The sequence below is a fragment of the Haliaeetus albicilla genome, chromosome 7 (genome assembly GCF_947461875.1).
Source record: "Haliaeetus albicilla chromosome 7, bHalAlb1.1, whole genome shotgun sequence".
Taxonomy (NCBI): domain Eukaryota; kingdom Metazoa; phylum Chordata; class Aves; order Accipitriformes; family Accipitridae; genus Haliaeetus; species Haliaeetus albicilla.
Window position 1 is genome coordinate 37,977,778 of NC_091489.1, and position 13,311 is coordinate 37,991,088.

The following is a 13,311-nucleotide window of genomic DNA, read 5'->3' on the forward strand; positions in this document are numbered from 1 at the left end:
ATTTTCTTCAGATTCAAAAGAGTATTTATCCTGATAAGGTCCCCTGTGTGCTTTTCAGTCGGGTAAACCAACTTTCAACTAACTTTCTCGAGGAAAATTTATAATCTCCAATAGCATATTAAAGGATGTAACATGAAAGTTATTTTTGTTTGGAGGGTTTTTTTAAATAAAGGACTGCTGAGAAAGCACACTGTTTAATCACACAGAAATGAAATCATGGCCACTGAAGGAGTACAGAACTCACTGCTGTACAGGCATTCTCCCCCCCCCCCCCCCCCCGCCCTGAGTGATTTCCTGGACATCTACCCAGCCATCCTGGCAACACACAACTCTTGAACAAGTTTTAAGACAACTAGCTCAGACAACACAAAGCTGGGCTGAGCATCTGACTCCAGCTCTTTGTCTGACCCTCTTTCACTCCCTACTTCTTGTCCTGATTTAAACATTTCCTGTAATGCACCTGTAGCATCACTTCGGAAGTACCAAATTAACTGACAAAGTGTTGGTTTTGTTTGGTTTTCTTCAAAATAAATTTATACAACACTGTATGGGCTTCTTTCTGTCTTCTTTTTGTGAGCTATAGCAGGAAAAACAATTCTGAACTGTGCAATAAAACCTGACAGCTTGAATGCAGCCACGAAATAAATAATAATAAAAAAACACCCCCCCCCCAAAAATAGCATGAATAATAATGAAAGGGCAGAAACAAGAAAATAATTCAACAGATGTGTGACATTTTTGTTCTTCATTGTGGATCAGTTATTTTTTGTTAATTATATCACCTATTCTTCCCTTTTATTGATAATTACATGAAGCAGATGGATAACAGAATGCTCCCAGATGGTGAGAAAGCAAACAAGTTTATAAATTGTTTATTTATGAAGAAGTCATTAAAAATTATTTAATTATCTGTAGTTTTCTACCCCACCAATAATTACATGCACCGTAAAGGCCAGCAGCGCTTTATAAGATATTTAGTATTCTGTTGTAACCAACTGTTTTTTAACACAACATGACTGAAATGACTGACAGATGTGCAAAACACAATAATAATCTAATCTGTTCTAACACTGTGGGAATTAAGATTTTGAATCTTTGGATCTTCTGCCAATTGGCGCTTCGAAACTGGTTACTGATTCAGAATACAAAAAAATCAAGAGATTTCCTTTTGATTTGGAACAGCTGTAGAGAGTGTTTGATCTAATGAGCAGACAGAAGCTTTTTCAGGTCTGTGTCCTGAAACCCTAGAGCATGGCAGATGTATGGCCTGATGCAATTTTGAGCTAATATGTAGAACCTCTGATACGCTTGCTGCAGAGGCACAGGCTGAACAGGCATCCTGAAGTCTGGGCACTTCCAGGACTAGATGCAAATAATATCGTTAGCATCTGTGCCATTCCAGAGGGCTGCAATGGGAGACAGCGGAGTCTAATGCCTCCCCCTCTGTGCCTTCTCCATCAATCCTTACCTGATTTACCCACATCTCTTCAGTAGAGCAACGGGAGATAGAGTTTTGTAGGAACAGACACACAAAAGCAGCAGCAAAATGTATTTGCTATCTCAAGGGGTATGGTAAAAACATACTCTGTCATTAGTGACTGTTATAGGAAGATACTACTATGTTCATAAGAATTTGCAGCCCTTGAGGAATGGAGAGCCACTGCTAGGGAAGTGACAGGTCTTCCGATGCAGAGATGAAGCAGCAAAGTTGTGGTTTAAGAGAAAGAGTGAAAAAAATTGTGGCTGCCTTAAAACCTATGCAAAGCTTTAATAAAAAGGCCAGACAACAGAGAGGAGGAACAGGTAGAGTTCCTCAACAGGGAGTCATACTCATTTTAATGATAAGCAAAGAGGCAACACAAATCAAAAGCCTGGCTCAAACTAGAAACGATATTGAACCAAGGGAAATACCACAAGGACACAGAGAGAACAGAGTGGCTGGAAAACTGCAGTTAGTCATTCAGGTAATGGTAAATCATGATTTTATATGATACATTTCTGGATTTTAAGAGTAAATCTCTCTACCTTACACCTAGCTCTCCCAGAAAGACTATAGGAAGAAGGACCTATGCATTCTTAGACACCACAACATACAGCTCATGCTGCCTGCTAGAAGCAGGCAGGAATCTACAGTAGGGTGGCACATGGCATTATCCACTTTTTGATTTTTCCAGACACTGCAGTAGAATAGAGAGATTTGACAGAGGGGCAATGAGAAGAAGTTACCACAAACTTAATTTCTGGTGCTCATCTAACAACCGATCCAGACCTGCAGGAAAACCACCTCTCCAGCACAGCCGAGATCCATCTGGACTGGCAATGCATGGGCATTAGCTGAGGGCAAAGCTTTTCTGATTTAGATTGCTGCTTTCACTTCTGGCTTTGGAGGAAGAAATGGGAAAGAGTCCTTGTGGGTCCTGGTTGAGTTATCTGTACTGGGTCAATCTTTATGGGTGAATCTCTTCATGCTCACAAGCAGGCTGGAATGTATTAAATTGGTACACAAACTGATCGAGCCCCAGGGCTCCCAGTGTGCCACTAATGGCCTACAGAGATATAAATGTACAAATCAAGAGCTGTACTTAGACACTGAATGGCTGAGCTGCTAAGCCCCAAGCTGTTACTGGTGAAAAATAAATTTTGCAGCAAGAAAAGGAGAGAGATAGCACAAAAAAGGCTGGAACAAGAGGAAGGCAGCTGAAAAAGCACTAGATGAGAAGCAGATGTTGATGGCTAGATATCAAGGGGCATCTTGTGGGTATCAAAGCAAGAATTTCATTACAATTATCTCCATCATAAGCGATAGATACTCAAGCAATTAATTAGGACAGGCAGTCAAATGAAAATTTTACACTTCTGAAATTGACTTGCATTTACAATCTTGGTATTGTAGTTTATGTGATAAACTCCTGCCATCATTGCAGAGCTCTTTAAAACAAGAATTACAATGATAACCCAGCTTTCAGGGACAAAGTGGGCAGGGGTTAATGTCAGAAATAAGTGCTTTCTAATATGAGAAGGCAAAGCCTCCTCAGCTAAAACAAGCTTGGTGAGCTAGAATAGAGACGTGTGATAAAGAAAAGAGGAGCAGTCTCAACTACTTGAAATCCTTGCTTGCACAAAGCTTTTAAGATTCTGCAAGATCCTGCCCCTATCTTGTTTAAAACCACCATAACAAAGATGATAGCAGACATTTTCTCTTTACTGCTATCCAGGTGCTTGCCTCAGACAACTTCCCACTAATTCCTACTCCAGCCTCTTTGTTTGCCTTTCACTTTTCTCCCTCTCTTCTCCATGCTTTCCTTAGGACATTGTTTTTCCATTTCCCTTTTACCTCACTTCCTGGCCTGCTAGCATCTTCCACAACCAAAACGCATGTCACCTTGTATCACAGTATTTTTTAAGGTGACAATTCTCAGCCCTTCCACTTTGCAGAGTTATCACATTTAACTCCTTGGTGGGATATTTTGCTCTTTGCAACACAGATTGTGTCCTTCTGTTTACAGAGTGTCTGAGCAGGCCTTTTGATCGCTACAAAAAAGTAGAAGTATAATAATTTTGTGCCTACTGAAATTTGATTATATTCATTTCATAAAATACATCTCATTTTACTTGCAACTTAGCTGCAGGATTTTGCAGGGAAGTGCAAGGTTATTGATGGGAATCAATCTTCCTTTCTGAAACATTAGAGTAGAGAGAGGACAAATGCCTTATGCCTGGCTACTACCAGGGCTAACAAAACATCCAAAATCTAAAAGCAGCACCAGCTCCTTACTTTTACGAGTACGCTCAGTCCCCTATGGTAGGTTATCTCTTAAGTTATACAGTTTTCACAACGTATGGTGGTTAAAGGTAATTTCATTCACTCAACAGAAGACTCGGTTTAGCTTTATATAGTTTCAAATTCTTGGTATTTCAGAAAACTACAGGCAGCAGTAGTGGACTAGCTTTATCCTCAAGTTACCACCTAGGGACCAACCACAGATGTCAGTTTTGACAGAACAAAGTCTGTCAAAAAATCTATAATTAATGCCAGTGCATATGCATGGATAACTTATACAGTGGCTAGCCTTAATTTTTTTTTCAGCAAAACTTTGTTAGCAAACATCTCGCACCTTTTATTCAATAGAAATTCATTAAACTTTTGAGATTTTAAACAATTATCTCACTACCTGCAACTCTTAGAAATCCTCAGGAGGAACCTGGGAATGGAGCAGACAACAGATTTGCAAATCTTACAAACATCGGAAGTCTGTGACTTTCCGGCTCCAACAAAAATGCTAAGATAAGTTCTTCTAGTGAGAAAGCAACAGTTCATTTTAAAGATAAAATAGGAAGTAGTTTAAAGAAAAGCATCAGATACTTTATTCTGCAGAGAAGAGGAAGGCAGGGATGTGCGTGTTGAGGGAAGACTGTTCAACAAAGCCAAACTCAGACCAATAGCCTCAGCTATGTTCTGGATTTTGCTTTGCCAACTGCTGCCTAATTAAGAGTTTTGGATGCCAAAAATTACTAACTGTGAAAAGGACAGCACTAAAATATTATATGGGAGCCCATCTCAGCCAACTGGAAGTTAGTAGACAGACATAAAGCTCCCTAATTATGTTTCTTTAGGAAGTCACAGCTACCTACTGAGAGTATCCATTGCTAATGGTGTTTTTCCTAATATTTCAGGTTTGGTAGTTACTCTTGTGAGGAACCATCTTCACATCAAATTTTAGTTACTTAAAAATATAAGACAGAATAAGGTGTAAGTTATTTCACAAATGAAATTTTGAGACTTCTAGTTTAGAACCTTCAGATTGCATGAGTGCTATGCAAATAAGAACTGTTTGGTAATGAAAACAATCTTTTCCTTTGCTGTTAAATCATTCCTGATATTTTTAAGTGTTCTTTCAGGGTATCTTGTGCATGGAAGAAACCTGACTTTGGGACTGAAAAATAAAATTTACTTAAGCAGTTTCTACAGAAATAGTCAGAAGCATGACATTGTATTTTTTCCACTTGCAGAGCATAATACTTAAACAAATTTGCCAGGAAGAAGGGCTGAACAGTAAGTCAGAGCATTTAAAATGTGTTGTGAGTTTGAAAATAAGGTCATGAAAAAATACTGTTACAATGTAAGCATTTAGTATGTAAATGTTATAGTTCAGTGATTGCTCTTTGTAATGTGTTTGAAACTCAAGCTTAGAAGAAGTGATGGTTGTGCAGAAGCAAAGTTGGGATTGTAAGGGTATGGACACCATGTTTAGTGTAATTAAGAAGCAACCTATCAACACTAAGATGGTAATGCCATCCCATCTGCCAAACCCTGCATTAGCTGGCGCTATGCCTCTTGCCTGCTGCTGCTTCTGTTACCCACCTGATCCTTGGAGACCTGCTCTGATGGAGCGTTTATGCCAAGCTCTTCCAGAGGATAGACAATCTGTCGTCTTGGTCGCACGGGAACCATGTAATGAAGGGCAGATGTCAGGGAATGGGCACAGGGATTCTGAAACTGAAAGACAGCAATCTATATTTCAGCAGAGAGAATGTCAGAACAGTGCATCACAGATGTCTGTTGTATGGCTTTGCAAATACAAAATTCTTAGCTCTGTTGGCTAAATCTGAGAGAAAAATCAGCAAATAAACAAACATACTCAGAGCAGAGGAATGAATTGCAGATAATTCCTGACACTAATGAAGATAATTATGAGAGTAATTACATTACTATCTCTGTGGGAATGACAGATAAACAAGTGGTTTGGTTTATGGGATTTTTCAGCACAAGTATTTTCCCCAGGAGGATATTTTTCTCCGTAGCGATCATGAATCAGCTTGATTTGACCTCATTAAGCTATGTTATCTGCTTACTGCTAACCTTTGCTTGTTTGGCAAAGAACGGTTATGAATTTATATAGAAATTCTATACCAACTAAAATGTCAATTTCATCCAAGTGATAAATGTTAATAAACTGGCATAAACTTGAAGTGAACAAAACCCCTAATGCTAATGTGAATAGCATAGATCATTAGAAATAGCTGTGTTCCATTTATTGTAGCTTGACTGGCTCTGTCATAATTTACAACATGAAAGGGGAAAAAAATAATTAAGAGAATTACAGGAAATAGAGAATGAACATTAATGCAAACTAAATTGCACTGAAGTACAGTTCCATCCATAAATATTGAAAAAACTTGATGTTACTATGTTGAAAACTGAGTAAAATATCACATTTACCACTTATTAGAAAGCAATGATAAGCTGAAGTAACTTAAAGGAACTCTGTAGCCTGGAAGTAGGCCAAACTGGAATCATTAGTAAGATTCAACTTTTCTCTTCTCTCCACTGCCATTAAACTGCATTTTTGTAAGTGCCTCTTAAGAACCTGAGAACCTAATGCCATGCAAGGACATTGGTTCCTCAAGAGAACACTTAAAAAACTCCACAAATGCACACAGGAAAAAACATCCTTCTGAAAATGTACCTATGTCTAACCTGTCAAAGTTCCGATGTTAAAAAGAGTGGTGATTTCAAAAACACCCAAGTCACTGAGGACAGAATTCATCTCAGTCACCATCTAAAAGCCAGGTGCTTACTTTAGCTAGCCATGCAGACACCCCCCAGAGTTAGAGAGATGAGCATCTCCAGAGAGCAATTCTTTCTGTCCTAAGATAGGCAGTTATGATCGATGGATGAACTGCCCTCTGGATGCACCGTGTTTTCTCCATTAACGCTGGCAGGAGCCTAGGTGATTAGGCTGGGCCAGATAGTAGCTTTAGATAGCTACACATCAATGACTTGACATGTTTGAAAATTTTACCTTGTGTTCCCTTTTCTGACATGAGACTGATGACAAGACACACACATGAGTATTTTTGAAAGAATCTTTTATTTTGCTTCCACAAATTACATTCTTCTCGGAAATGGATTTTCCCACACAGCGTTAGGTTCTTATGGTTCTTCTGTGGCACTTGCAGAAACACAAGACACATTTTCAATGACAATGAGGTGCCTAGGTCCCGCTCACTTCTGATGAAACACAGTCTAGAGTACCTAAATCACTTCTGAAGAGTTCTTATTAACCACCTTGATGTGTTTCTAATATTATCCCATTGCATTTACTTATGCTACATTATGCCCAGCAACATCATTCCTTTTTTCTTCCCCGCCCTCCACTTTGTCCTGAATCTAAACAAATACTGGTATCTCTCAAAATTAATTATGCAGCTGAGTGGAGGTATGTGGGACAGTACAACTTGATCAGGTTATTAAACTATGACAGGAAATACAAATCGTTGTTAAATATAAAGACAGAATATGTGCTTTATATGTTGTCATTTAAAACCTGATTGGTAACTGATTTTGCAAGTGATAAAGGTATACCAGGTGTATTAGCATGTTAAAAACAATTAAATAGAAACTATTATGTTGGTGTCCTCAGTTGATGAGTTGTGAGTTTCTTGTTTCTTCACCTATACATCCAACACAAGGGCAAGAAACAAAGTCAAACCCAAACTACAGCTTACAACTCAGACACAGACTCCTAACATAGGCAGGAGTGGGAATACTGGATGCTTCCTACTTCATCCTAGAACCAATCTATTGGGAACGGGCAGGAAAGGGCAGACACGGGCAGAAATGTGACTATCAGTACTAAAGCACATTTATGGAGGGGGCTGACACAATGCACGAGGCGAGAGCAATACACGAACCTATTTGGGTAAGAAGCAGATATACTTCTTCCAGAAACAAGTGAGGAGGTAGCAAACAAATTATTCCTCTGCTGTGCTGCTCCCAGGGAAACATACTACTGTGTGTAACTTAAGACATCTAACTACATTTAGAGAACAGTTGCCCTAGGATCCTCTAAATTAAATTGAGAAACAGAGATTTGCAAAGAGTGAATCAGCTCAGAAGGAGCCACCCCCTAGGAAGAGGTTCTCTCCCTTCACAGACTAGGCAAAGAGCCAAGGCCAAGTACACTTCAAATTCCTGCTCCTCCACGTGCTTCCTAAAGACACTGGGCAGGTCTGGACTCCCATGCACTACTGAGCATGCTACGGACTAGCCCTACTATGCAACAGCTATGTCCATGAGTGCAGATTATATCATGCAAGAAGAAAAGAAAGTACAATTTGCTGCAGGTTGCTAAGAAAATTCCTGTTTACAGTCATTCACAGAAGCAAAGAGAAAAATAAAGCGAGCAAAGGTGACAATATTTAATATAAGAAATACAAATAACTTTCTCCTTACCTTGCCTTCCACATACTGTGGATAAATAGGATAGTAAAGAGAAGATTTGCGGGCCAAGCGAAGAATCTCCTTTAGAAAGTGTTTTGTATAGTGATGAAATATAGGATTCAAGACAAAGTGGTAAAGATGTCCATGCTCTTCTTGCTGGTGGTGATTAAAATGAATAAAATCTTCAATGTTGTAATGTGATCGAATGTACTCAATATCCTAGAAAATAAGAATTTGGAAATCAGCAGTGATGAAACAGCTACATTTACAATATTTTAGCAAGTGCCAACAAGATGCTTTCTGTCAATTAAGGAACTAAATTTGAACACTGAAATTAAGTGCCTTTAAGAGTTCTTCTCAATTAAAGCACACTGACTGAACACATTTTTCTTGAAAGTCTTTTCATTGTATCAGAATCTATTCTTGCAGCTCGCCCACCTTCATTTACAGGGAATGCATGTTTGAGCCTTTCACAACAATGTCTGATACAGGTTAATAGACATTCATGGAGAAAAAAAAAAAACCCAAACAACTCTGTTTTGCTGAGTTCAGGACAGAGAAGCCTAAACTGTCCTTTCACAAAACTTAAACTGGAAAAGGGGAATTTTACAGAAAAAAGCTGTGTAAGAAATGCCCTCCAACAAGTCTTCCGTGTTGAAGTGATAAGCTGAGATTTTTGCACATTTATACACTCAAGAGAAATTGCTATATCCTCTTATCTCAATGCTCTTAATATAATTAAGAGCTATTTTTGAAAATAGGAGTGACTACTCTATTTTGAAAACTGAGCATTGCAGCTGCTGAACATTCTAAAATCTGCCTTTTCAGTCATGCCACAAAGTAAGCCTTAAAGCATTTTTACCTTTCAAGAATAATGTGCAACATAGTCTTTTTTTTGTACTCCACTAGAGTACGTGCTTTTTATTTGTTTTGAAGTTAAGTGTGTGATTCATAAACATTCAGAATCTACTGTTGGAGAAAAAAGTTAAGAAAGCAAATCTAGAAAGACAACAACTACTCTTTGCAGTACGCATGGCAAAACTGCGTATTGACTTTGGAAATCAGGGGGCAAAATAGGCGATTATAAACATATCTAGAGGCAAAATGGCTTTGTACTAAAGAACCAAAAAGAGGTGTAGGAGGCATACTTCCAGAACGCATCAGCAGCTTCTTGCAAATCACAGGATGATTTTTTTTTTTCATCTGTGTGTCAATCATCATATATGAGAAGGGAAATAATAGAGTCTACACAGTCAGGAAAGAGAGAAAGAAAGTTTATAGAGGCAGTATCTTTTAAATATACTTTCTGTTAGGTACATGTATAGTGGCAAGCACAAAACTCAGCCTTTAGTGTTGAGGGCTAAGCGTTACAGTTTTCATACAACACAGAAATAGAATTTACCATTTCATCTCTGATGACAGAAACACCAACTATTTGATCCAAAACTTCTGCTATGAAAGCCTGTACTTGGATCCCATCCTGCAAGGCAAAAGCAACATACGCATGTTTCCTATTTCATTAGTAACCTTCCTTTTTAATTGTAACTGTGTATTTCACCACACAACCACAGTTAAAATACTTTCCTCCCAGTATACATTCTACACACTACCCCAATTTAACCACTCTTCCTTAACTCAAGGCATAATGTTTAAACAATGTTCATGGCTGGACTCGACCATGCAGAAGTTTACTAACTAAAGTTCCAATTAGGACCTAGCTGCTACCGGAGTGCTATAAGCTCAGCCACTAATTTAGTTGTGGGTTAAGTTCTGATCTTAAGAAAGAATATTAATTAAAACAGATATTCTCCATCAATAGTTGTATAAAATGGATTTCCCTCCAGCTGTATGATTGGTAATGATAGTGCTTGGGTTTTTGTTTAAGCAGCATTTTCTGTCACACAACAATAATGCAGATGTTCCCAGGCATATGTCTGGCCACATTATAGGAAGGAGAAAGAGACCCCCATCATGTGACAAAACACAAGTACATATTCATCACACAACCAGATGTGTGTGCAAGAAAAAGCAACAATGCAAATCAGGCTCTGGGTGGCCAAAAAATGCATCCAGCGTTCTTCTGTCCCTGCATTTGAAAAATATCCAAAGAAGAGGGTAGTTGGTATAGGCCACAGGTTAGATTAACTATCAAGTCAGGCTGAATACAGTGTATACTGACTGTTGATACTAACTTGAGTACCTATATATTATATATAGTATACTAGTTTAGAGTAATGTAGTAAATTCTGGATGTTTATACCAGTATTTACCCATTCTTTTGTAAGTATACTTGCAACAAATACTCACTGGATCCCTGCGAGCCAGAGTAAATATTTTTAAGTCATTCAATATACTTTCATTCAAGCTAAGGGTTTTAATGAGCATTTTGACACCAAGTAGGTCATTGGTTGTTGCCCTTCTTACACTAAACGACCTATAAGAAAAAAGGAAAAAAGAGAGCAAAAATTCACTCTGTGACAAATTAAAGACCATTCCCATGCTTAAGACAACATGCCTTCCACAAGCACCGAACACATCTTTCACAAGTTGAAATTGATTCCTATATGACTATTGTTCCAAATGTATATATTAATTTATTGCGTGATAACATAAAAGATCACGCAACATCTACTTAAGAGAACTCAAAAATCCTTCTTTAACTGTTACTAAACACTCGGTCTTTCTGTACCTACAGCCCAATCCCTCAAAGCAATGACTAACTATGACCACAGATATCACCTAATCTTCATGTGAATAAGAGCCAGCAGGGAAAGGAGGCAAAGAACCTTTTAAAATTGAAGTAGAATACATAACTGCACACTGACACACATGGGGAAAAAAGAAAGAAATAGAGAAAGATAAGAAAAGTAGAAAAAAGGAGAGAGAAAAAAATAAAACAGAGCCAACTGTCATCCTTGGATATGATACAAAAGAAAGGCAGTAACATCAGTTTCTCCAACAAGAACAAATTACTAACATTTGTGTTAGGCCTTGGTTCTTTAAATACTAATGAGGATAAACTGACATGAATAAAATACCTCTGATAAACATAAGATGGACAGTTAGTAATCACACAACAGTGACATGGTATAAAAATGTCTGTGCGATATGTACAGCCAGCAACATGTTAGCTACAGACAGGAATATCCTGGCACTTACCTAGTTTACACACTCTGTTACAAAACATCTTCCCACCCACTAATTATGAAAAAAAATTATTTCATAGTGACAGTCTATAGCAGCTGAGGAACTCTCTTGTGTTGTCTGTTAAAAGCATTGACCCTTCCTGGTTAAACAAGGCTCATACAATAAAGACTTACAGACTGCTGTTCAAGGAACTGAATTACAATTTAATTTCCAAGAATTAAGTTCCTTCACCCACAGGTAAAAAACTTGACGTTCATGTAGTATAACTTCCATTCTTGTTCTTCTTGTTTTCAATTTAAACTTGCATGTGATATTCTTCAGCCTAAGTCACAGTCACATTGAGATTGACTTTGTGGACCATGGTTTTAATGACTAGCACTAGTACCTTAAAAAAAACCAAACCTACCAAGTATCTGATATGTTATGGGAAATTTCACAGCTCAATCTCATTGATAATTTTCAACTTGATTATTTGAGTGCTCAAAAGCATACATTTGATTACTAAATTACAAACTAATCCTGAGTTTCTAAGTGAGCATCAGCTTAGTTTCCATACTTGTTAACTCATTTCCACAGACAGTTAATTGCAAGATCAAACAAGTGATGAGGATGATGGTCAGCAAGACCAACAATATGGTTCACTCCACAACCCATGAGCATGCTATCTTTCTGCTACTCCACTGAGCCCAGCACGTGAGTTTTTCTTCCCACCCATGTCCAAGAGAAGGCAGTTGTGTCAATAATGAACTATATTTTTAATATGATGAAAAACAGAACATGCAAAAATTTGAAACTGTTTCCTAAAACAATAAACAAAACCACTAGATCCACTGTAAGTATGAAATAGTAGGAAGGACTATCCAAGGTCTGTGCTCATTTCTCTTCCAGCAATGAATTAACTCATTCTAGATGCCCGATTCCTTTGACTGCTCAGAGACCAGGATGCTATTATTATTATTATGCTTTTTAGTGAAAATTGAGGGAAAGTATCCATTAAGCATTTCAGCCTATGCCTTGTCATCTGTTATTTTTTTCCTCCTTCACTGTTAAGTAGCAGACCTGTACTTCCATTTGCTGCACTCTTGCTTTTTGTGTACTTAACACTTTTTCTTATTCCTTTTACAATCTTTACTAATCAGTATCTCATTTTGTGCCTGTGCCCCTTCTGATTTTGCCCTTTCATGTCTTCATACACCCATCTTCTTACCCCTGTTTTTCTTTTAATCCATTTTCTGTGACTTCCTTTTTACTTACATGCCTTTCGAAAGCCCTTGATGCAAGTACAATATATTGATCTTTTAGTTTTTCATATTTTAGTTTTACCTAAGACAGTATCTGCTGTTGTGCATTGCATTTTTTGTTCTTCAGAAACTTTCCAAAAGCTTCATCAGGCTTATTCCATAGCTTTTCTGATCCTGAACCTCAATAAAAAGCTATTTTTCCTTACTTTCCTGCACAGCTGCAGGGGGGTTTGGAAAATATGACTAACGACCCTATTCTGTTTTCATGGAAGGGCTGGTATCATTTGGAATATGCACAATTTAATCAGAATTGCAAGGTGTCTTGTTCGGGGTTTTTTTGTTTGTGGTTTGGGTTTTTTTTAATTTATTTTTTTAAAAACTTTGATAACAAGTTTAATTTTGACCAAAATCACAAGAGGACATATGACTACCAATCCTACTGGTGGATTACTGAACAGCTGTGACTGAGATTAACAGAAATTACTCCAATGGCTTTCTCTTCAGCCAGCTGGATTCTTACATAGTACACAGAAGCCCAATTTCATCCCATGGTAAAAAGCTTCTGCACAGGTCCAAGAGTAGCTGGCCAGTTTCTGCATGAGCTATTTGTATACCACCAAAGGTGGTTAAGTATGCAATTAAAATGAAAGTATTTTTCTAAAACCACACAGTATTTAGCTACATTAAGACAAAAGTAAA

General features: G+C 37.9%; 1 protein-coding gene across 3 annotated transcripts in view; it reads right to left on the bottom strand.

Moving 5' to 3' along the window:
- Positions 1 to 13,311, bottom strand: part of CFAP61 (cilia and flagella associated protein 61) — a 123,705-nt gene that overhangs the window by 77,673 nt on the left and 32,721 nt on the right. For all 3 annotated transcript variants that reach the window (XM_069787785.1, XM_069787787.1, XM_069787786.1), the window contains exons 13-16: positions 10,532 to 10,658; positions 9,627 to 9,704; positions 8,237 to 8,443; positions 5,363 to 5,497 (exon numbers count right to left, since the gene is read on the bottom strand). In XM_069787785.1, the coding sequence (XP_069643886.1) occupies positions 5,363 to 5,497; positions 8,237 to 8,443; positions 9,627 to 9,704; positions 10,532 to 10,658 (547 nt within the window). The remainder of the gene's footprint in view (positions 1 to 5,362; positions 5,498 to 8,236; positions 8,444 to 9,626; positions 9,705 to 10,531; positions 10,659 to 13,311) is intronic.